Source organism: Condylostylus longicornis, unplaced genomic scaffold, assembly GCF_029603195.1.
Source record: "Condylostylus longicornis isolate FDR11 unplaced genomic scaffold, ASM2960319v2 ptg000009l, whole genome shotgun sequence".
NCBI classification, from domain to species: Eukaryota; Metazoa; Arthropoda; class Insecta; order Diptera; family Dolichopodidae; genus Condylostylus; species Condylostylus longicornis.
In genome coordinates this window covers 3115471-3143036 of record NW_026577978.1, presented here as the reverse complement: position 1 = coordinate 3143036, position 27566 = coordinate 3115471, and the positions used below count along the sequence as shown (strand labels likewise).

Genomic DNA, 27566 nt, shown 5'->3' with positions numbered 1-27566 from the left:
ATAGTCACTCTAAAATTTTTTTTAAATTTATAAATATGGAAATAAAAAAAAAAATGTAATACTCGTAAATCAGTCATGTGTGTATAGCTAGAAAAATACAATGCAGTTGAACATCCTTGATAATATAGGTTTGATATCCATATAAAAATCTAACTAACCTTAGTACCTCAAATAATATGTACCTCTTCACAACATAGGCATAATGTGAATATTGCATGTACCCTTTGATTTACCGAATTCCTTACAAAAAGTGAGAAAAACGTATTCATATATATACGTTTCCTATGTACATAACTAATTTTTCATCAACAACATTTTTATGTTCTTTTCTTTCCCTCTTCTATCAAATATAAAATAGAGAATAGGTGCTTTTTATTAAAGGAATTTTCATTTTGATTTCCCTTTATACACAAAAATAATTTAAAACGATAATTTAAACACGTAAAATGCAATAATATTACTTAAGCATCAACAAAAATATCCTGTAAAATCACACAAAAATAAAATATTTAGAACGATAGAAAAGAATCCTTTGAAATAAATAAATTTTTTTGTTTCAGACGCAGTCTCTTTTACTCGTAACAAAAATTTGGTATACCTTATATATAGTACAAATAAATTTGAGTATATGACAAGTGGGAATTGTATATAAAAGTTGGATTACCGCATAAAGGCCAAATACGTGATCTTTGTGTGTGTGTTCATTAAATTAATAGTTAATATAATTTTCAAAAAAAAAAATAAAAAATAGAAAATTCAATAAAAAGAAGCATGTATTAAGTATGTGCACGAAAAAAACAATTAAAGTTTTCTTGATTTGTGAGTAATAGTACTGATATGAAAATTTGTTATTGTTAGGGTAAATAAGGTCATATAGAAAGAATATAAGGTTATAAATCCAATATAGAAATAGTGAAAAAAAAATTTTGATTGTTATGGGAATTCTGAGGTATGGAAACCATGTTATTGTAAAGTAATTCCATCATTGGTTATTTAACTTATGTGTTTTTATGTGAAGATAATATCAAATTGAGATTAAATCTGAATTAAGCAGAAATATCACCAGAATTCAAAAAAGAAATTGATTTAAAATTCTTAATGATGTAAGTATATACTAGAATAATTTTTATGTAAAATTTTGTATTTTATATAAAACGTTCCGTAATCATTTAATGTACAAAGAAGACGAACACTGCTCTTCTCTTCTCAATAGTACAAAATTCTGAATGCTGTAAAATTGCTACTATGGCAGGCGTATTTTCTCTTGAATATTACTCTTGAGGAATAAATGAGTCTAAATAATCAAATTTATTTTCATTGTTATATCGAAAAGTTCCCACATAGTTCTCTTCTTCATATTATTAATTTAGGATATAAATTTTGACTTACTATAGTATAAAAATAGGCCTAACACATGTTGTTAATTTAAAACCTACCAGTCTATGAAATTTCAATACAAAATATTTACGATAATGTTAGCAGATTTATACAAAACCGAAAATATCTTCTAAGTTTGTATCTACGTAATCTATATATATTTCATTTCCACTTTCATTTACCTCAATTTCACTATGTAAATTAATAAAGTCAGTATATAATCCTGAAACATATGCAATATATGTATTTGTGTTTATCATATATATGTATGTAATATAATATGTAGGTTGCTTAAGTCAATATTTGTTTAAAATTGACTAGACGAGAACCAACTTTCATTAGTGTACAACAATGTACGCTATACGAGTAAAAGCAATAATTGTGTCTGTCCTGTGTTAAAATAATCTAGTTTCATTGATCAACATATATTACTTTTCGTATATGTAAATCATTTTTACAAATGAAAAGAGATTTGAATTTATTATGCATAGATCGAATGGGTATTTTGATTGAATATTTGATTATCGAAATCTGTGGTTAAAAATAGAAACTGACTAAGTCGATTTTTAATAGGTTACCAGTTTTAAACTTATTCATATTCTACATAACTTATTCTATGTTCCGGTAAAATTTAATTAATTTACTTATATTAAATCAGAAATTATAGCCAAAAATTGAAAAAAATTCCCTATTTTTCGACAAATTCAAACTAATGAAAATTGATTCTGGCAAATTTTTCAATTTCCGAAATTTGAACTATTCTTTCATTTTCTTCCAAAATACAAAACCAATTTTTTTCTAAAAATTAATTTTTAATCATTAACCCAAAATCAGGACACGTTTTTTTTAACTAAAACTATTTTTCTTTAAAACACACAAAAATATTGAGAGTGAAATTTTAAAGACGTGGAATATTTTACAGTAAAATGGAAATGATTAATTTATGGAAAATATTTTTCATAAAATTTCCAATCAAATTCTCTTAAATGTTGATTTTCTCTATATGCAGTTTGTGTCGAGATACATAATATGACCCTATATAATATGCATGGGTGTATGTGGGTATAATATGCATTGTATAAAAAATTTTTGCCATAAATTAAATTTGTATGCAAAATAAATTTTTAGGAAAAATCCAAAAATTTTTCTAAAACTTTATATTAAAATATGTATAAAGAAAATAATGCATAATTACCTCTTACCGCGAAAATCTATGTTATTGTATGTAGGCAATGCTATTTGAAAGCAAAGTCATTTATGAAAATTAAAATATAGCCACACATTAAATAATAATATTTTTTATCTTCAAATTATATTCAAATTTTAAGCAATATAATTAAATCATGGATAATTTTATTTTATATATTTTGAAGCTTTAATTGTGAATATAATTAATAAATACTTAAGCGTTTGAATTATAAATTTTTAGAGAGTAAAAATTTTCAAAATAATTTTGTTTTCAATGCTTTGTTCGCGAATAATTCCTACAATTCCAAATAGAAAGCTTAACACAGTACAAAATATTAATAAATATAATGTAATACATAATTAATTCTTCGAACTATACTTTTCATTATTTAATACTGGAATTAATTTAATACTGTTGCATAGAATGGCAATTTTATTACTTTCTTTCACTATTGATTTCTATATTTTATTTAATAATTCTTTCAATATTAGAATTTTTCAGTTTTATCCAATGAAATTCAATTAAATTCTAAGCAAAATTAAACGAATTACAATTAACAAATCAATATTAATTAATAATAATTGACATAAGAGGGCTACAGTGCAGAGGTACGCATCCTTGTAATATTAAGGAATATTTTACTGTTTACTTATTTCAAAGTTTTACGTCATTGTTCAAAGGTTTACTTCAGAATCAGCAAAATCCATTTGGAAATTAATTATGGCACAATATTAAATTGCTCAAAATATGGTTTGGGAGAATACGTTGATTATATTATAAATAATTACTTAAAATTCGAAAAATTCTTACAAAAATTTGAAAATTTAAAAATTTTCTAACCCATAACAATAAAGCTTGAGTTGGAATTGGCACATATTTTTGTTTGTATAAATATAAAATGATGACACTAAAAAAAATTGTACTTGTAAAACATGTTCATTTCTTCCTTATTTTTTTTTTTTATGTTATTTTGAAAATTTCACAGCGGATAAAAATTAATAAAGTTGGGTCAAACCAACGGTTTGTATTGTAGCAGTTTTCCCTTCAACAAGTGAAAATTCTGCTTTTAAATACAGTCAATGTATATCTACCGCACTATTCAAAATATTTTCATTGATATACGATACTATTTCTAGGATTGCATATATTTAGGACCGATTTATGCAGTCTTTGAACTAAAGCAAAAATTAGTATAAAGTGGGGTTAACATAATGCTCGATTTTAAGGGTTAATTGTATGAGTTAAGAAAAATAATTATATTTTTTAATGTCATGGAATTTACTGTTAGCTTTTTGCGTTTATAGAAATTTAAAAAAGCTTGCGGTTTCGGAAATATAAGGCGTCAAAAACTCAAATTTTACAAATTTCAAGAGGCGATAACTTGAGAGGTTGTAGAGATGGAAAAACATTTTCTTCTAACAAAATGAACTATTTGTTAATGTCTAAAAGCCCCTAAAATTTCAAGATTCTACAGGCTGGGGTCTAAACGAAAAACGACATCAAAAATTTGAAAAAAAAGGACTTTAGATAACGGTAAATTTTAACGACCATTTTGTTTTTCTAAAGTTTAACTATAGATACCGAGCTAGGGGAAGCAAGCCACTGTCTTTCTGTGTTTGCAAAATTTTGAAAATGCTTATGGTTTCATTGTAACAAATAGTTAAAAAAGGCCATTTTTTGGATTTTGGAGGGTATAACTTCTAGAAGGGGGGAGATAGGTAAAAATTTTGTTCCACGGAAATAAGTTTCTAGTAAAGATCTATGCACGCTTTCTATCTTCAAGGGTGTAAAAGTTTTGTAAACAAAAAAAGTGTCAACGGACGGACAGAGTGAAACTAATAAGCACTTTTTTCAAAAAATTTTTGGAAAAGTGCTAAAAAGGGATCTAGTTATAATTCATATTATATAGAAAATTATAATAGAAATCATTCAGTTATAATTTTTATAAATTTCGTCATGCCTGAATGTGTGGTTTTAGGTATCAAATAATCTCACTTTTCCACGATGTATGAATATTTTTTTTGTACTGTAAAAACATTTCCCATATTATATTTTTTTTTTATTTTTGGCATAAAAATTATTTTAAATTCCTATGATTATGCAAAAAATAAAAAATTAAAAACAATTTTTTTTTTTTTTTGAAGTCATAGTAAATAATTTTTGAATTTATGTTCTTGTTATTTTCTTTTTTATTATAATATTATTTGTGTGGGACCTTTTCTGTTCCGAAACCTAAAGTTTTCCTATTTGTGATATGATGATGACAAATTAAAAGTAAATATTTTCCTATTCATTATTATTTAAATTCATATATAATATTAGTAGCAAGGATATAGGTACACATAATATGTACACACACAAACATAAATATAGGGTATACAATTATTATTATTATCCAAGTATTATGTGGAAAAGAAAAAATATTATACACAATTTATATCCTTTCAAAAAGATTATAAAATATATTTTAAAGAAAAAAAAATATAAGGATTCCGAAACGTAATATAGAAGAAAATAAAAAGTATAAAATTGTATATTTGTTATTTATTATTTTTTTTTATAAATATATATATACATATTATATTTAATAATCAAAGGATATGTTATCCTTTTTTAGTAAATATTATCCATATTATTTACTCTATATGAGCATCTAATCTTAAAAAAATAATTTGTATGCATACATATAATACTATAAATATTTGCCTTTTACCTTTATGACTCTACCACTTTACTGTCGTCGTCGTCGTCATCATCATCTTCGTCGTCGTCATTTTCATCATTGTCATCACTAATATCATAAATGTCATAGAGAATATTGCACATTTTTTTTTTCTCAATTATATTTTTTTTTTTTGATTTTTCATTATGCTCAGTTCTCAGTAAAGTTAATTCTGTTTTTTTATTTTTTTCATTGCTTTCACCCTTAAAATAAAATTTAGTTCCCTAAAGGATACGATGATAGTGTTATTTATTATAAATAAATATCTTTGGTATTAAAAAAAAACCCAAGCAACTGAAAATGAGGAAGAGAGAATTGAAAACAAAAATTTTGCTGTGTGTGTTTGTGTGTGTGTGGGAGTACATTTTGTGCCGTTGATTTCAAAGTTAAAAAAAAAAATTCTAAAATTCACGATGATAAAGAAAGATGATTTTTTATAATAATATTTTTAGGTTTTTATACTAATATCCTGTTCATTATACCGTTATAATGTATAATATAAAGCAAAATGTTATGGATCTCTTTTTCTTTCTCAAAAATTTCATTTCAAAAGGATGATCTATCATCCGTCAACTTATTACTCCTATATATTGTATATATGCCAAAAGGTATAACGCTTTACGTTGAATTTATAGTACAATAGTAGTAATTTTGAAAATGTGATGAACACCAACTACCGCAAGCAGCCGTCATCGAATGAAAATGAAAAAGAAAAAGGTTAAAAAAATTTAATATAAAAGGTTGCTTTTTACTCCGTTTGTAACACTAAGAAATTGACGCCTGAGATACAGCGTCAAATTTTGTGTCGATTTAGCCATATCTCCCCACCATTCTCTTCATCCGTCTACTCATCTGTCCATTCCAGTCCAAACTCAAACACACAAACAAAAATGTTTTTGGGACAAATTTATAAGTTACGACACAAACTTTATTTAATTTCGATTTAATTGAAGTATCTGTTCAAACAGCTGTCACACAAATCCAGAAAAACTTTCGTTATAACATAGAAAACCTAAGGCATAGCTTAAAGAACTTTAAATTATAAATCTTTATAATGGTTGTCATGCGATTTCTAAAATAATTTGATTATATCTTTCAAACTATTAAACCTACAGTACTCGAATTTAACATAGAGAAAACTCTGAAAACTATTCTGATAATACAGTTATATAAAGGAGAACTATATTCTTAGGAATACAGTTCTGATAGTAGCTGCCTTATAACTTCAAAAATAATTTGATTGATAGCAATTGTGCAAGTTTTTAAAATATATTTACTAAGCAATTCTAAAAATTGAAGGCTGAATAAAATTTAATAACAAAATGTTAGCGTTCATCAAAATGTTAACAGGAAATTATAGAAAACATTCGTACGGGCTTATCACAAAGTTGACAAGGTTAACCTTATCTTTTCTCGTTAAATATGAAAGTTTATAAGTAGTTTTTTTTCCTTGTCCTTTGTTTATTATTCTTTGAGACTAATTTAAATATTTTTGATTAGTTTTTTTTTTTTCTTGAAATTATATGTGTTTATTACTTTAACAGGTGAGTTTTATATAATATAAGTAAATAATTCTGTATAATAGGAAAAATGTCTTAAAAAAAATTTAAATCGAATTTCAGAGAATTTGTTCGAGACTTCATTTGTGTGGGCTATGTTTCAATTAAATTTAATATCTACAGTATGTGTGCTTTATATTATGTGGAAATTTATATTTTGTTAATTTTTTTTCGAACTTTCCTGCTAAATTATAACAATTTTGATTTAAAATTGATAGCTTTTAGGTCAAATTATGGTTATGAATTGTTAAAATAGGGACTTTCAAACAAATTTCGAAATTGGAAGGAAACACATTTGCAAAGAAATGGCCAGGAATAGGATGTGATAGGAGAAATGCAGGGTACATCCTGAGATGCCGCAACAGAAAGTTTTTAGGTAAAAAATAGGAAGAATCAAATAAAAATAATTAAGAAGTTGTTAACGGAATATTGCTAGTATTAACGTTATTCAAAATAGTCTGAGGTAAATACAATGAATACAGTTGCCGGTTTTGCTAAGAGGTGGAAAGCACTTTCGGGCAGTTTCACGGGTGACTTTAGAGGTTGGTTCAAAAGAAATTCGGCGCAGGAACACATCAAGCAAAAGAACTGTGAAAGAGCATTTTCCTAAGCCATGATATATCGGTTGGACAGGTTAGCAGGAAGTAATTTAAGTGTAGAGGCTCAATAGAATCTCGTCTTATGAAGCGGTATATTCTTATTCTATGTAACAGATGTACAATTTGCAAATCACAAAAAGTTGAATTGGAGTTGGGACGGTGATCTCACAATATCGATATTTTTAACATAATTTTTTCTCTACAATTAAAGCCCTGTTGTAAATTTCAAAAGGTAATTTTTTTTTTATATTACAGCTTAAAAATTATAAATATTCCGTCCCCAAACCTATTATGCACATATATTTTAATTTTATCATACTTCTGTCATATCATTTTATAACAGTTCAAACTGTATGAGTGGTTGAATTATTATTGCAACGCTTCCTTATCATAATATAATATCGTTTCCTGATATACAAACATGTTCCAATAATATTTTAAATACTTTATTATGTGGTAACATTCGGCAAAAATAAATTTCATAACCAATGACACCAATAAAACCGGAAGATCAACAAAAGCACCACATTTATGATTAAAGTAGTTTTAGAACGAAAGAAAAAATTGCAAATAAAAAGAAGGAAAATATTAACGATAAGAATAGAAAAAAAAATCCGACGTAACGTAAGTGACGTGAAAGTATCATACTTGGTTGAATTTACCGTTATGAATATAAATTTTCTTATGATAGATTAAACATATATTAAATTTTTTCTGCGAATTTTGTGTAAATTTATTTTGTATATGTAAGTATATAGAAAAGGAAGAAAAAAACTTTGAAATTTATCACGTAATTTTTATTGTCCTGTAAGCAAAATGAATAATTTCGGTAACATTAAATCATATGTGGAAGTAAAATGAGAAAAGTTTTAAAAGTAAATTATCAATCATGTGATCTACTTTACGAATAAATCGATGCCGAAATTTCTTTAATATAAGGTTAATGTATTAACGGTCTAGATTCATAATCAAAGAGAATTTATAGTAAAATTCTTTTACCGTAGGTATGTGTAATTAACCGTTTTTCATGTCAACTCATTTACTTTTACAATACTTTTCATCAGAATTATAGAATAATAAACTCAACTATTTAGTGTGTACAAATTTGAAAACCTATATTAATTTTATTGTAACATACCTTGAGTTCCTTCAGGTAGTTTTATGATTGTAACAGCGAATATTAAAAGTTTCATCAAAACTGAATTTCGCAAATAATGGCTTAAATAAATTAAGGTAATACTAGTCTTTGAAGCAATATAGGTTTTCACCAAAATTTGCCTTAACTACTTCAACAAACTGGTTTGAATATGAAGTGTTCTCTTAATTCTTTCATTGTGAATTGAATACGTTATTTAAGACAGCTGCATTTTTATTTCTCTTCCAAAAACTCACAAAACAAAGTCGAAATTTTATTGATCGATGGTGTTACTTGGTTCTTGTTGATTTTTTTTAAATTCATCATAGAAGTTAAAGAATGATTGAAATTCCGATTTAATTCAAATATTGAGCCAGTTTCCTAATGGCTACCAGGAATATGCAATCACTTATAATATGATATTATAGAGAAATTATTGAAAAGCTGCCTAATTCCTCATTCAAACCGGCGCACTAATTATTCTAACCAGTTACCTTAAGAAGCATTGAAGATGGTTTCAATGTTTCATATAACCAATATCCCTCAGCTACCCTCGGTCATCTAAATTTCTTCATTTTTTTTTTTTGTTAAATAAGTCCAACTGAATCTTAAATTTTCAAAATTTTCTTTTTGCATACTCAGTAAAAAAAAAGTAAAAGTATATTTTGTGTATGCTTCAAAATTTTATTTTAAATAGGTATAAGAAATGATAAAAGAACGTAAAAACAAACTTTTCTTATTTCTTTTGAAAAGAAAGTTAAGATTTATCTACATTAAAATGGTATGATATGATTTCTCATAGAGAATATGGCATACTTCTATTTCACATATACGTAAAACTTTCTGAAATGAGGAACAGATTTTTACATAGAAAAAAAAAGCAATTTATGCATAATATTATGATGAAGACGACAACGACGACGACGAAGTTATGAATGAAAATTTACTCTGCATATTATATAGATTCAAGAGTCTACGACTTTCAACATTCAAGTACAAAAAAAAGGGAAAAAAATTATGCAAAAAACAAAATTTAAGGAAATTTTTTTTTTTGGGTAAGAAAAAAAAGAAAAACAGATCGAGTCTCGAAAACAAAAATATTTTATCAAGTAGAACTTAAGAAAATAAAAGAAAAAAGAGCAAGGAAACGACATGAAAATTAGGAAGATTTCCGGAAGGATATTAAATGAAAAATTTCTTTTATCTAAAAATTTATTATAATTTTTTGGCTACATATCTTTTTTTTGTTTCGTCTTATACTCTTGTACTTTTACTTGCTTTTGTTTGTTATATGAGTGTAGACAAATTGCTACTTTAATAAAATGATGGCATATTGCATATTATGTTACATATAGAATGAGGTTGGATCGTAAATAGTCGGCGGGTGAAAAAGGAAAACTTCTTAATGGAGAAATTTGTAATTCGTGTGTAAATTTATTATAATAAAAGTTTTATGAATAAAATGAATGAAAAAACAAAAAGAACAACAAACTTTTCTATTGTCGAGGCTTGAACAAAAAATTTAAAAAGTTTAAATTTTAAGGAGTTGTACTTTTTTTTTTCTTTTTTTTGTGTTTTTTGAAATGCACTTAAAAGTAATTAAACTGTTGCCGGTGTATTATTTTATGTAAAAATATTTTCTGTGAATAGTTGCTTATGTACAGAATTGTATTTTTTAATAATGTTAACAATGTGGTATGAGTACAGTGATTTAATAATCAAGATTAATGTGAAAATTTGTTTATATATACGAGAACCTCATATATACTTAATAGTCCTAGATGCAATTAATTTAATTGTGATAAGAGTTAAAGATTTATTAAGATTTACTTTTATAATGAGAATTTAAATTTATAAAATGTTTTTAATGTATACTGTTTGACGAAATAGAAGTTATGTGGTTGTTATCTTGTATAACACTTATGGGAAATTTTTTTGAAACAAATAAATTTTGGAATATTTTATAAATGAAAGGTTTAAACAAATGTTTTATAATATGGGAAGTAAAGTACTAATGATAGTTGTATATTTATTTGCAATCCCATAATAATTTGCTTCCTTAAACACTACAAATAAATCAGAATAGTTTTGCGGTTTTAAAGAAAAACTTGAATTATTGAAGGTAGATTATTATTAAAGTGTAAATTTGGAAAAATTCGAAATTGTTTGATTAAATTTTAATCGAACATATTTAGTCAAATGCTATTACGATTTCAAATCAAAATAAATCAAATCACAATAATTATTGAAAAACTGCCAAACATGCATATTAATAAACTGCGTTAGAAATTTGAATTTAAATTTTACTATAACTTCGTAAATAATTCAAATATATTAATAAAATTTTCACAGAATAACGGAAATTATAAACAAAATATAAATTTTATAAACGGCAGAAATTATAAACAAGTATTCGCATTTTGTTTGGCTTCTCCTAAACTCGTACAATTCGTACATACATTTTGAAAATTAAAATTTCCAACTTTTTATGACGTTATATTTGTTTTTTTGTATGTATATATGAAGGGTTTCCGGCATCCACCTAAATGGAATGGAAGAGCGATAGAAGAGCGATGATTGTATTTATAGAAAGACAATACCACAGCTATAGGAATACATCTTAAAAGTTACTTTATACAGGCCTCCGTCTAGATGCAGAAATGAAATTAATCAGGGTTTTAATGAATATTCTAGGAGTGAGTGTGAGATGGTGCATGCTTCATAATGATGATTTGTATTATAATTGTCAGATTGCAACATAGCATAATTGTTGCCGTGTCTTTAGCAACTTAGGCTTATTAACATCATTTTGACCAGTAAATATAACAAATTTTTTAAAATAATACTAATTTTTAATTTAATTTCATTAACATTCACTTTTCAAATTATTCACTTTAATATTAATAATTTTTCCTATATATTAAGTTTAATGGAATAATTTTTTTGAAATTTCCCATATACGCCATTTCACTCTATAGTCTATATGGTATATATTATAATATTCAATATTGGTCAAGTATTTTTATTCTTTATGAATTTTCCTTTATCCTTTTTATATTTAAATTGCGTTCAGTTTAGTTTAAATTGCTTTTTAAATTAAATTAAAAAAAAATTTTTTTTTAATGAAATCCCAATATTAAATTTCATTTTTTAATTTACATTATATATTATAATAATATTTTAAACAAAAATTTAATTATTTCAACTCTAATTAAATTTATATTTTTCTATAATAAATATTTCATATATATAAATGAATACGTACATTTTCGTTGAAGGGATATATAGGCATTAACAAGGTCATTATAAATTTAAGATAAATTTTTTTTTTATAATAATTATAACTATGTATGTAAATTTAATAATTAAATTAACTAAACATACTAAAAAGTCTACTGAATTATTTTTTATTTTATAAACCATCTTGTATATTGTATAACAAATTAAATTTATAGAGATTTCATATATTATATGGATATTCGTTAAAAATAAATTAAATTTTATTTTGAAAAGAAAAACAAAAACCATACTTAAAAAATATATTAATTTAATATTGCAAAAATTTTGTTACAAATATAATAATTTTAATAAAAAAAATTTTTACATAAATAAATTAAAATAATAAAATTGTACTGACAGTATATTCAATGTGTGAAAAAAGTGCATTTTGTAGACCCTACTCGCATACTATAACCTATACCTAAAGGAATATAATATATATTTCAAAAATTAATTTATATATTCATATACATTGGTGTATATACTATATGGCTATATAATATAAGATTTCCATTAAAATCTATCTCAGTTCATTTATAATTCTAATAATAAAAAAAAATTTTTTTAGTTCATTCTAGTTCGTTAACTCTCTATATATATTATATGGTAATAAAAACAAAAGATTATCTACATAAGTTCATATATATATATATTTATATATCTATGTATAATAAATATACACAGAGTGTAGATAATATGTAAAAAGAAATAAAGAGCAGCATCAGGACTCAGGAGTAACATGGCAGCAAATGGGTATATAGACATTTTAGAAAAACAAATACAATTATGATTTTATACAAAGAGAAACAAAAAAAAAATCCTATACCTACTCTATACCTATTACCTATATTTTTTATGTTGACCTATTTATGAGTTATTGCCATTCGAATATGTCGTCATAATTTTGAAACATCTGTTATACATTTTGTATAATAGTTTTTTTTTTTTTATAGATAGACACTTTTAATATAAATATTCAGTATATATTATCATTTTTATTTTATAAACTTAAAAATTCGAAATTAAATAAAAATTTTATTAAAGTGATGTTTATTTGAAGAATATTATTTAAAAAACAAAAAAAAAAAAATAAAATAGAAAATATTTATGAAATATGTTTGTTAGTTAATAGGTAAGAGAGTAATTAAAAATTGTATAACAAAAAAATTTATTAGAAAAAAGTAAAAATTTTTTTATAATGACTAAATTATTTTGTATCGAAAATACACAAGTCCTGAAAGTACAAAATTCTATAATTTTCGGAAAAAGAGAGCTTAAAAGTACAAATAAAAAATTCCGAAAATAACATAGGAAAATTTTAATTTAGAATTTTAGGGAAATATTCTTATTGTAATTTAATATCTTGTAATTTTTTTTTTTTGAAAATTTAATTTTGTGGCAATTGGAAAATAATTGAGATATTGTTATATTTGAATTCTTCATACAAAAAATTGAGTAGTTCAGTGAAAATATTGATTTTGATTTAAATTCTACAAACTTCAAATAAATTGCAATCCTTCAAACATCTTAAATAAGTCCTTTACTTCGATTTAGTTGAGACTACTAATTCCGACTTAAGTCGTTTTATGAATTAAAACTAAGAATATATTAAAGGACCATATTAAATTTACAAAATTATTCTTAAGAAATCAATAATTCGAGAAAAATCATTGGTAAGATTTTGTTCAATTAATATTAAAAATAACTTTAAATACGAACAATTTTACAAACTTATTATATGTGCCTAAAATTTTCCTAAAATTTTATATTTGAAAAAATCCTTTAAGAATTCAACATAAATTAGACTCTTTGATATTTTCTAGTGATAAGAAATATTTAAAATTTCTTAGAAAAATTATATTTTATTAGTAGTAGAGTGGGTACTATTCTATTTTTCATTTTCGCAATTAGTTACATCATTCTGTACAACTTGTTCTTACATAATATTCATGTAACGCAGCACACCTTTTCAATAAAAACTCGAAATATTCACCCCAAGAGAGCTTCAAACATCAATTAATGCTTGCCCTATACATTTACTTTTTACATCTAAAGAAAATATTTTCAATTTCCTTTAAAAATAAAATGAGAGGTCACTTAATATAACTGTAGAATAAATACTAGACCAAAACTTTAAAAATTTTTATTGTCAAACCAGATTCGAACGCACCAATGACCTACTGCTTTCTGCTTCACCAACTGAATAAATATTGTAATGAAGAGCTTTTTACACTTATTTTCCATAGTTAAGTGAAGATAAAAATATCCTAAGTATTTTCTAGAGTTTCAGTAAAAGAACAATCGCCAACCCAATATATCTCTTGTGCTGCATGCACATTATTTATAACAAAAATTTATAAAATTTAATTTTTAGTCTTAAGATAAAAAATCCACTATAATATGAATGACTTTCAAAATTATTTTGATTACAACATAATTTTTAAAAAATCAAACCAGAAACAAACCAAAAATTTTGAAAATGAAAAATCACAAGGATAATTTATAGAGCAAAAAAAAATAAAATAGATGATGATAAAAAACACAAACAAAAAAAAAAGAAAATCATAAAATTTATCTACGAAATAACGAATAAGATTGAATTGAAAAACCAAGCAAAAAAAAAACTAAAGCCAAATTTTTTTGATTTTATGAATTTGACTACAGGCGATCGCGTTTTAAATAAATTTTGCATAATTTTTTTTTTTTTTTTTGGGCACAAAATCTTTATATATATATATATACTAATGTTTTACACGCTTAAGGACTTTAGGGAATCGTTTAGAGAAAAAAATTTTTAAGGCTATTTTCTTTTCCTGATAATTTTGTTTGGTTTTTTTTTTAAATATTGTACACGAGTTTAAAGTTAAAATTATTGAAATTTTATAAAATTGCTTTGTTAATATTACACAAGATATGAAATTAGGTTTTTTTTTTGTTTAGCAAGACCAAATTTTGAAACTATACATTATAGTTTTAATGATGACTTAATTTTTTTTAATTTGATTAGAAATAAACTTATTTAATTTTAATATGATGGAATTTGCTTTAAGCGTTTAATTTAAATAAATTTAATTCAAATAAGGAAGAAGAGAGTATGTAAAATTAGTTGTGTAAAGAAACCTCATTATCCAGACAAATTCTGCAACACTAAAATTTTAATATTTTAAGAAGATCAAAATTATACAACAGATTGCTTCGCTGTTCTAAAAATATGGATAGTACAATAATATATTTATAATATTAAAGCTTCCATGGAAAATGTATTGGATTTTTGCATGGATAGCTGGTACAATTTTATAATAGACGCCGTTATTTGTTCGAAATCCATTACGAAATAATTTCACTTTATTCGGATAAATATTGGACAAAATAGACGCTTACATAGGAAAAAAATCTTGGTACCATTACAGTGAGGTATAGAAAAATGTGTGCCGTTATAAGACAATTAAGTTCAGACTGATTAAACTCAAACTGATTAAGCAGAGTTTTCGATGAAACATGGTATACATTTTCTTAATTAAATTGGCAATAACATCAATATAATTATGTCTATTTTATTTTCGTATTGTGGTACTAATAGTATTTATTTTTAGTTACATTCTGATTCTGATTAACCCTCAGTTACTTTATAAACAAAGAATATAAGAAAAATCATAAGTGACTACTTTAACTTTGTCATTTGATTGGGAGTGAAAAAAAAATTCTTTCTTTTATTGTAAAATTTATACATACTTGTTATAGTTCTAACATACAATATTATTCTTGTATAAGCATTTGACAATTTATATCCTTGTTCCGCTAGATAAATTTTAAAAGCATCTGCTGTGTCTTGTCATAATGTTTTGTTTTCGTAGTTTTTTATTTTAAAATATTATATAAGGTAAATGATACACATTGCACCTATAATTGTAGTTTCTAGAAAGTTTAGAAGTTTTATGAATCCGCAAGTTTTAACTCAATTGTTCCGAAAGAAATCGTTTTCAGAAACAAATTTAAATTTGTAAACCATTAAGCCAAGTTGAAAAAGATTTTGAGAAGTTGCACAAAATTAATTTTCATAAGAGGTTATACACATTGCTTTTCCTTCATGAAGATAAAAATTACTTTCAAAAAGAAGATCATCCAAAATATTAAAATGAAAACTAGAAAATCGCAGTCATATGTAATTTTCCGCTAAAAATTCCAAAGTTAAGCCTCAAGACAATATTAAACACTGTAAACGAATAAAACAAAGTAACTAAAAATTCTTGTAATTTAAAGTCCAATCCTCGAATATATAATCAGAGGTGCAATAAATTGCATTTATTTCGACTTTTGAATTTTTTTTGATTGAACAGGGAATCAACCTTTCTAACAACGAGTATAAGAAAAAATTGCTCTCATATTTTGTTCATTTTTCTTTCCTTTTTTTTTTCTCTATACAATTTTCTATACTAATTCACTAAATTTTTTTTTTCACAAATTCTTTTCTTTAATATTCTGCAGTGAAAAGTTGAATGATCACATCATAGAGACAAAAAAAAAGAACCTATCATCAAGACTCAATTTAAAATGTCAACATGGACATTGTCATTTTTTACGTAACCGTATATCGTATATATGATTTGTAACCTAACTAGTTTACTGGCATCCATAGTATATGACAAGAAAAAAAAAGTTAGAGATGAAACAAAAAATTTTTTCTTTAAAAACTCAGTTGATTCTTTAGAATAAATAACAAAAAAAAATCAATATCAAATCAGGATATATTTTTTAAGTCAATAATAATATAAGTCAATAGTATGAGAAGAAAAAGAAAATAAATTGGTAGTATAGACAAAATAAATAGAAGTATAAGAACTGTTTTATAATTTCGTATGCAGGAATGTACATTGTTCATGCAATATATAAATTAAAATTTATGTTAGAAATTGTCGTATGTGCAATTTCGACCAAGAAAAAAATAACATAATTTTAATTGGAAATAAGGTTAATAAAGTCGTTTATTTAAAATAGAAAAAAACAAAAGGAAATTTTTAATTTTTTTAATTGTTTAGAATCTAAACAAATAATTTATTCGATATAATTAAATTTCAATCAGAATTAAAGGCTAATATTTAAGTTGTATGAGTTCTAAAATAAATTAAATTTCAAATGATTTGAATTGAATTCTTCATTGAAATTTTAAATTTTTACTGTGAATCCTCGGATAAGTAAATGGAATACGGGTCAGTCACGAGTTGCATTTTCAATAAATTTAAAAAATTTTAAACTAATATTAAAATTTTGGTTTTCAAACACTTTTACAATTGAATGATTCAATGAATTGCATGATAACAGCCATATGAATAAAATATTCATACCATTCACTTGGAACTTAACTATACAAAAATTTAAATTTTTTTCTTCGATTTAATAAAAATTGCTATTGAACATACCGGCAGGAACAATCACAGAAACTCATACAATTTCATTAAAATTTTTTGAGAAAACAGACCATACTGGTATACTCATCTGCATTAAACTGATACTGATTTAGTGCCATAAAATTAAAATATTTTAACAATAATTTCAGTTTTTCTTAATAAAATTTCCTATTTCCTTGGTGCTATTATATTAGCCCCAATAATTACAAAAATTCCTGTAGAAAATTCATACCACTTGTAGCTTTAATTAATATTTTTATATCCAATATTAATTCATTCCAATAAAATTTTCATATTGTTATAAAATTGTTATAATGTGAAATATATTAAAAAATAATCTTGTAGCAATTAAAAATATCCTAGTATTCTTAATGTACAAAAAAACATTTATTTAGAAGAAAATTTTAAAATCTTTTCTTTTTTAACTTTTCATCTTGTTATTGAACAAATTTTCAAGAACATTAAACAATTTTCACATAATTTACTTATAAGTAAAAAAAAAAAAGTAAATTTTCTTTTTCGTCCTTTATATTTATTTTGCTTCTATTTTTTCTCTAATTTTTCTTTCTAAATCCTTGAATCATTAAATCCCTAGTATAGAATATCCTTATTCATTAATTAACTGAAGGCATAATGAAAAATCATAACAAAAAAAGGAAAAATTATAAAAGAAAATCTTTAACAAAAGGGCGACTTTTTATGTTTAACTTCTAATTATCCGCTAGCTTTTAGTCATCATTCAATTTTCTTTTATTTTTTTTGTATTTTCTTTCTGTTTTTTTTTCGTTTGATTATTTGTAAAAAATGTTCAAATCATTATCCTTATTAGTGGATAATTTTCCAAGAGATTGGTTAAAATGCAAACAAAATATGAATAAAGAAAATAATGAAGAGAGAAAAATTTTTTTTTTCAAAAGAGAAAAAGTCTTTTCTTGTTTTAATTCCCGTTGTGATAAGGAGAAAAGAGAGAATATTATTTGCAAACAATACGGTGATGGCGTGATTTAACTATTTTTGCCTTTAATTTATTAATATTTTAATAACTTCTAACATATACGATTGGGTAGGCTATCTAACAGAATTTGGGCAATATAATAGCAATTCTGACTATATATACGGTTCGCAAGAAAACGTCACCCTCATTTAACTTTATAACTTGCATTTAAAGATTTCTAGAATAGCAATTTATAAAAATTTTAAAAGTTTCATGCTCGTTATCTTATGTAATTTGTTATGAAAGTGATTGTGCCTTAATTTCACATTCATTTTCTGCAATTTGTCCTTCCCTTTTTCCAATTTTTTTGGTTATAATTTTTGATTTCTTTCTATTGTGTATTGAACGAGAATATACAAAAGGAAGATTTTTTTCTCCCCCCTCTTATTCTTCAACAACTTCAAGATTTTTCCTTTTTATTATTTGTTTATTTTTTCCTAGTATCTTATTTTTTTTTTTTATTTAAAAATTTTTTCCTTCCTATATTTTTATTTTTGTGCTGCCGCGAATAGTCCTTTAAATCTTTATTTCCTGATTTTATTTTCTTCATTCATTTTTCTGTTATTTAACTGTTCATTTTCTTTTAGTTCATAATAATAATAGTAATAGGAAAGAAGAGTAAACAACCACATCAACAATGTCAACAATTTCTTGGTGGAGAAAAAAACAACAAAAATTAAAAAAAAAAAAAAAATTAAATGAAAAATCGGGAACGTAAAATTTTTCTCTTTTTTTGTTATGCTACGCTCGCCTCTCATTTTAAAGAGCAACATATAAAGAGTTCGAATTATTCGAATAATTTTTCATTGCTATAGCTGTACTGCACATCATAACAGTAGCAGTAGCAGTAGACAAATAATAATAATCGTGACGGAGAAAATTGGTTTTCTTCCTATATTTTTTAGAAAATAACGTGGGATTGAAGTGGTTGTAAAAAAATAACAATTTTTAAAATTATTTAGAAATGAAAAACGATTGTTAAAATAAAATAAAGAGAATTTGTCTCACGAGAATTTTGTAAAAAAAAAAATACCAGTTAATATTCTGTATTTTTTTTGCCAAAACTCAAATTATTAAGGATATGAAAAGATATAATAGTTATTAATTTGCTACTTCATTTGAAATAAAGATTTCATCAAATGAGTTAAATTACCGCATTTATAGTCTAACTTTTATAAATGACGATTGTTTAAAATTTTTTATATTAGTAAATTATTAAATTCTACGAATTGCTTTAACTCTAATTGACATGAAAATATTTTTACTCCCATCTACTCTCATCCATAGATTACATACAAAATTCGAGACTACATCACATTCCATTTACATAAAAACTTCTGATTGTGTGACAAGACAATTACTATGCAAAATCACAATATAAAAGCAATTTGAATTGTTTAAATTCCAAAAAATGAAGCTCATAAATTAAGTATTCATATTGTTAGTAAAATTTTAAGGATTTCGTTCAATAACTTTAATACTTCTAATCCGAAATTTTTGATTTCTCTTAAAAGATATTGAAATCAACCCATAGTTGAGTCTGAACAACTAAAAATTTTTTTTAAATTTACCATTATTTTTTTTTCAATTTATATTTGGAGTTGAAAATAAAATAAAAATTTCAAAATTTTCTCTCTCTCTCAAGAGATTTAAATTGTTAAAAATAGAAAAAAAACAATAAAAAAAAGGATGAAAAGGATGTTTTTTGTGTGGTTTATTACTAGTACCAACCACCAGTTAAATTGATTTTATTTATTTTAATAGTTGTACAATAAATATCCTTTTCAATAGAAATTATTTCAATGTTACCTTCGAATTCGTTTTTTTTTTTAAATGAAAGTATTCTTCTATTCTTATGCTCTTACATATATTTTATATGTAAGAGTATAAGAATAGAATAGAATAGAATTGTCATGGGATCTAAAGTTTGGTTTTACAGACAATTATTTTAAAGTACAAAAGCATTTTTAAAGTAATTTTTAATACTAAATTTCCAAAAAAAAAAAAAAAAAAAAAATATTTTTAAAAATTTTATTTAGAAGTTTTTATTTTGAACATTTACAAGGAACATTTTTTTTAACTCTAAAATTGTGGCTCTTGAAAAAAAATGTACTTAAATTTTTTATATTACAAAAAATTTTAGAATTACGATTTTATATAACCAAAATGGAATTCTTTATAGGTCCGATGAGTCTATTTTAGAGTAATTTAGAAAAGACTATGAAAGACTTTATTATTTTGGGTTCTTGTAATACAATGGAACTCATAGAATCTGTGTTCAGTTTTCTTTATCATTAAGTTTCCATATTTAAGTAACTATAACCTGACTGTAGCTATTTGCAAAACTCTGTTCGCATGATATTTTCGGTACGGTTTTTGTTTCGGATATGTTTAGCTCTAAAAGTGAGCTTGAACTTATTATTCAAGTGTTTGTTTTCAACACTTCAACTTAACAACTTTTAATAAATTAACATTGTTATTAGATAAACTAATTAATTAAATGCAACAAACATATATCATTCGTGATCTTTTTGTTTTTGATCAAGCAATGCACCTAGTATACCTATTGTTTATTTTATTTAATATTTTTAAATAATTAAGCAATTGCTTTGCAAAAACCAAATTGAAATAAATAATAGTTTTGAATTTTTATAAATGTAATAACATTCAGGCGACCAACAGCATTTGGTCGCTTAATACAACTATGCCTTACTGCTTTTTAGAAACCTTGTAATATGTCTAGCCTTATTGAAATAAATTGATGTGAAATTTTGATTCCCATTTAAATTTTATATTTTTTCAAGTCAACTCAGGAAATCTCAATCCTTATTTTATTTATCACGAGCCTTTCCTATTATTGCCTTTAAATTTAAACAACTCCAATTTTTGTCTATTAAATAAAAATAATCTAATCTTTAAAAACCTTAAAAATTCTAGACTTCCTTAATGATTTTTTTTTGGATTTTTTTTTTTAACTTTAAGAAGAATTACTTATTTTGTTATTACTTTTATTCTTTACACATTGCAGTGTCAGAATTCAATTCAAACACTTAGTAGAAAATTCTTGAAATTCCACAAAAGGGGGAAAAAAAAACAATTCATAAAAAATGCTTTTCACATCTTTAAAATTTGGAAACAAAAAAAAAATGAGGGAAATAATTTCATTTACTGTACTTGGAGTATGTGTGAATATGTATGAATGTTTTTTTTTTCCACATATCATCCAAACCAAGATACTGTAAAAATGACGTAAATTTTTCTCTAGGGAATTTTCCACTACATTTTCATATCATATTGCTTTTTTTTTCTCCTTTTAGATACAGATATGTAATATACTTGTACATTACTATAAAAATTATAGAAATAATGCTTCAAGGTCTCAATAATATCCGTACATCTTCTGTATATATATCGCATATACCCTCGTAACTTGCTCTCATATGTTCGCATAAATATCACAATTTTTATCAAATTATTTTCATTGTTTTGTATAGATGATAATATGAGTATGTAAGAGGGTTTGGATGATAATATGAGTATGTAAAGGTTTGGGATGTATATGATGAGTGAGTGTCTTGTTTAATATCATATTATGCTCACTCTTCATTTAAGTTGAATGTTCACATAAATATTAAGAAAATTTTTAAATGTTTTCTTTAAGGAATCCAAAAATAACCCCAATTTTTCCGAGCCCAGAACAATGAAAAGAAAAAAAAAAAAGGTCTGATTAATATTAAGTCAAACATTAAAGAAAAAAATTTTTTTTTGGTTTTGATATTGTTTTCCGTAAAATTGTTATTATTTTGGCTTTATATGATGTAACTAAAGGTTAAAGTGGATTACCAACCTTTCTTAATTTAGGAGGAAACACGACTGACGAGTTAATAATTGCATGTCATTATACAGACACGTTGGCATTTCTTATGACACAAAAAACATAATTTTTTAAAAGGCTGTGCCGAAAGAGAAGTAAGAAGGCGCTCAATAAAAAAAGTTAATTGTTCCGATAAAGAAAATATTTTGACAGATTGTGTTTTTGGTACAGTGCTTGCTTTGGAACAGGATTATAATTTATTTGATTTGTTTGTGATTGTTGCCCGTCACTCACAACTTCCACCTACATACGTATACATCATAAAAACATTCTTATTATATTACGGTATTGAGGGGAAGAAAATCATTTAAATATCGAAGTTTATTAAAATATTCCAAAGATAGTCCAATTTTTCGTAAAAATAAAGTGTTGCCAACGTGAATTTTGTTTGTGTTTGGCAATTTTCTGTTGTGAATCATTCAAATTTTAAATATGTCAAGATAATTATTGTAATTTTTCCCTTAAGTGAGGTAAAAAATGCAAAAAAAAAAGCTTAATTAAAGAGAAAATTTGAGTTGACTGGTAACACTGACAAAAATAAACCAAGTGAGAATATCTTTTAAAAATTATTGGTTTGGGAATTCAAAGTGAAGTAATTGTTAAAACGATTTGCAAAATATTTTGACGGCATTTGTGGCTAAAAAAAAACCTTTTCATTTTCCTTCTCTTTTTATTTTTCTTTTCCTCAACATTTTCTTTGTTATTTTAAACTGTTAAATTTTTCATATACGAGTACCAAACCCACAACTGAGCAAAATAAAAACAAAAATTGAAAATTAATGTTAAAAGTAAACGATTTTTTTTTTGCTGCCATTCTTTGAAAAATATTTAAAATACCTTAACAATTTACTTTTTTTTTGCAAATAGGATTAAAGTCAAGGATTGCCTTGAAAGGCAGCTAAACAAAAGGTATAATATATAAGAAAAAAACTAAGAATAAGAAATAAAAACGACAAGCATTTAACAAATTTATGATCTTAAGGAGTAAAGATTAAGTAATTTTCACTTTTTAAAAGAGATCCTATACTCCCATTCTATTTAGAATAAAGTCAAATATAAGGTAAAAAGAGGAAATCATGTCTAACCCCTATAAAATTAAGATTAATCCATTTTATTTATTATAATCAAATTTCGTTCCATAAAACAGAAGAAAAAGAAACAAGAAGCTATAAGACACCTTTTTTTTTTAGTATGAAAATTTAAAGTGAAAGCAAAGTGAAATTTTTATTTTAATAAAAATGAAGGAGGAAAGAAAACCCAAAAATTTCAGTCACTTTTTAACATCAATTTAATTATAGTACATATAAGAAACCCTAGGATTTTTGATTTTAAAGATCCTTACAAAACTGATTTTAATAATTTTAATCAAAAGATTTTTATAATTTCTTGGGTCTTATTATAGAAAATTTTTATATACTTTGTAATAATTACGTTAAGTAAGTAATTAAGACCAGAAAGATGATGGTTATTGTTTATATATCGCATAATATTTAAAATTTCTTTATGAAAGTAGTTTAAACAGTAGAAGAGGATGGGCAGCAAAGATATTAGTATTGTATGCTTCGTAAACGAAGTTGTCTTATTAGCTGAAAATGAAGATGATTTACAGAGGCTGTTATACACAGTTAAAACTACTGCAGAACACTACAATATGAAAATTTCAGTATCGAAGACAAAATCTATGACCATCTCGAAACGCCCACTCCGTTGTAAGTTTGTGATAAACGGCACTATAATTGAACAGATAATGAACTTCAATAATTTGGGAGGTGAAGTGACCAGTGACTCAAATAAAATAAAAATTTCATTCATTTTCGGGATTCGAATAAAAAAGTAACAGCACAAGCCAGAAAAAATGCTGCAATATTGAAATACTAACATGATGTATAATATGGAGTAATAGATTAGATACATGTGACAAACATGCATACGTTCTTTATTGACATATGCCGTCAATACCTCCCAAATGAAATAATTATTGCAAACAACCGAAATGAAAACATTCAGGCAGATATGAGAGTACACGCTAAGAGACAAAAAACGCTGTATCGATGTAAGAGAAAAATGTAACATTCAAGACATCGTTCGCTGGACCCGTGACAGACGGCAACTTTGAATAGATCACGTCGATATAATAGAACAACCGACATGCAAAAATTGCCATTACCAGTAAACCTTATGGGAAAAAAAACCAGTATAAAGACCGTCCAAAAAGTGGCACAAATGTTGGATCTCAACCTCACAAAACCAATAAAAGATATAGCTGTAAATGTTTAATCCGCCTAATACAAGAGGAAGAAGAAAATTATTCTAATTTAATTACAGTGAAAATGCATTATATTCTGAAAGACGGCCACTTAATATAAAATGAAGTTTAAGGATATTAAAAACTAAAATTTTCAAAATCAAAAATTCTTGAATTTTTTGTAAAAGAAATAATAACTATAAAATAAATACATAAGAAACTATACACTTACCTTATATGATCCCAAATTTTTAACAGAGCACCCAAGTTTAACATTACGTCCAGCCGGTACTGTAACATTTTCAATATGTTCAGTAAATTCTGGTTCTTCAACAATAGCTGAAATATAAAATAAAAATTATATATTTTTGTTAATATTAAATTAAATTTTGTGAATTTAAATGGAATTTGTAAGAAAATAGGAAAATATTTTCAAATTTTTGGGAGTTGACAACCAATGTTAGCACATTTTTGGCATTTTAGCATATCATATTTAGAAAATCCATTTATTACTTCAATTATGTTTGTCTATTCATCAGAATATTTTCTTAGTCCATCTTTCCTATTTCATAAAGCCTAAATTACTAGTCTCAAGGACCTTTTTAATTCTATATAAGTAGAAAAAAAAATTTTACCCTAATTCTCATTCCAATCTTTGACTTGACTGAACATTCAGTAATTTTTAATCTTAAATTTCAAAATGTAAAAACAATATAGTTTTGCTAACTAATTTGAATACTATTTTGCCAAAAAGTGCTTTCTAAATTTTGTGCTGAAAACTTTAATGGTGATTTGTTATATAATATCAACAGTGTGTGAATTTTGTGTAGAGATAGAGAATCGACTAAAATTTCAATAAAAACAATCGTTAATATAGCTACTCAAATTTCGATGGAGAAATGGCTTTGATTCAAATTTAGTACAGATAAATGTTGCAGACCACAGCAATAATTTTAGTATACTAGAAAATGAAAATATTTATAATTTTAACACAAAAACAGTACTTACGTTACATTCCTAAATTCCCAAACATTTTCGCTTTCCCAATTTTTCTCGATTTTTTTTTTGAAATTTATTTATATTTTTTTTTGTGGCTATCTTTTTAATAACGGCATGTACATTAATTAATTATGAACTCATTACAAATTATTTTACTGTCTATTGAATAATATGACAAAGCAATGACGCGACCACATTCTGATTAAATATCAACAGAAAAAAAAACACAAAAATTCCTATATATTCAAATATAAAAAGACTAACCCAAAAACCAGAATATATTGCGGTTCCATACTACAAAACCAAAAATATTATATAAAAAGTGTACATATAACATATGATAAAATAAATAATGATTAGTTATTTCAATAATAAAATAATTATTTTATTAAATTATAAAACAATTTATTAATATATGAAAATTAATATCCTGCGATTTAAGTGTGTGTACAAAAAAAAACAAGATGAGGGTTTGCAAAAATTTTAATATCACTAAATCCTTTTTAAAATATTTAATGAATTTTTTTTTTTTTTTAATTTTACAATAACATTTTTTTAAAGCTTAACTTTCTATATTAAATACCTATTAAGTATATCATAAAAAAACAATTTAATAAATTTTTATAAATTAAAGTTAAAAGAAATTTAATAATTAATTTTTTTTTTTGTACACATTAAAGCATAATATCATTATACAAAAAAAAAAGGACACGAATCGTGAAGCACAATTAAAATTCCAGATATATTTATGTCAAGTGCTATATTTATACGTAGATCTGCAGTTCAAAAAAACTAGCATCATACTTTAATATTAGTGTTTTAAAATATTGTTATAGTGAAGAACCTTTCCATGAAACCATTTAAATCATACTGAAATTTATAAAATAAGGTTATTTATTATTGTATTAATTAAATGTACTCAGAAGGGTATATCAATCAGTGCCATAACGATATGTTACAGAGAGATTGGATGTGATCAGCAAATAACCAACCTCCGCCTATGTTTATGCTATACTATCATCACAATATAAAGCTCTTTCCAAAATTTCAAAATGAAAATTGTATTTTATACACTTCTTTCCGAAAATTAGCAAAAAAATTTCAAAATTAGAATAATATAATTGGTTCTTAATAAATTCGTTTAGAGGTTTAATATTTTAGAGTCCAATTTTTTATCCGATTTTCTAGTTTTATTGATAAATAAAAATAAAATTTTACATTTAATTATAGTTTTGTAAGTATTGCCATAAATCTAAATCAAAATTCCTACTAAAAATTCAACTGCTGGCCCCTAATTTTCTATAATAAACTTGTTGATTCAATATGCTGTCAGACACAACTAGCATATCCGAAAGTATACACATTAACAATTAAAACCTTTACATAATCTAAAAATTATCCTCAGTTCTATTTTGAAAGCCATTACATAGCTATTCCAATTAGTATTTAAAAAATTCATTTTGATTTTTTCACTATTACAAGACCGCACTATATTGGAGGCTCTTATAAATACAAAATCTAAAAAAAAAAATTTTTATATATATTTCAGGTTTTTCAAAGCATTTTCTAGCAAAGTAAAAAAGCGTTTTTTTCTGAAATGAACTGGAATTTCTATAGATATACATACAACGAGTTGAATTTAATTAACCATTAAACTGTGAAAACCACTTTTGTATATTATAGCGCTTGAATTTAAAAGTGATGCGTTTTTGCATTATAAATGAATAAATAAATAAAAAAATTGTAAACAAAAAATGTGAAAAGCATAAGCAAATAGGGAATTGTAATTTTGATCCGCTCCTCACCTAATACTAGCATTATACTATTAATTGAATTTTTGGTTACTGGATGAAAGGATATTTAACAAACTTTAATCATAACAATGGAAGAGAATAAATGTAAGTATATATAATATCAAATTTAATTTTATTAAAATTTTTTGATAAATATTGTTTTAAATAAAAATTTCAATGTGTTTTAATAATTTTAGGTTTAGTCATTTTTGCATTCAAAAATAGAAAGCCTATGCATAATTGGAATTTCAAGATTATTCAAACGATTTTATCAAAGGATTCCTTTAGTATAAACATTTAGTATATAGAGTATCAGTTACTATCAGTTACTTTTATAACTTAATTCATCAGCGTTATTATCAGGATACAAAGGGAAAAGAAAGAAAGTAAAGTTTT

At 24.5% G+C, this 27566-nt stretch overlaps 1 protein-coding gene across 2 annotated transcripts in view; it reads right to left on the bottom strand.

The window, feature by feature from the left end:
• LOC129618566 (lachesin) overlaps nucleotides 1–27566 on the bottom strand; it is a 156518-nt gene that overhangs the window by 102435 nt on the left and 26517 nt on the right. For both annotated transcript variants that reach the window (XM_055533385.1, XM_055533384.1), the window contains exon 3: nucleotides 24611–24717. In XM_055533385.1, coding sequence (XP_055389360.1) covers nucleotides 24611–24717 — 107 coding nt within the window. The remainder of the gene's footprint in view (nucleotides 1–24610; nucleotides 24718–27566) is intronic.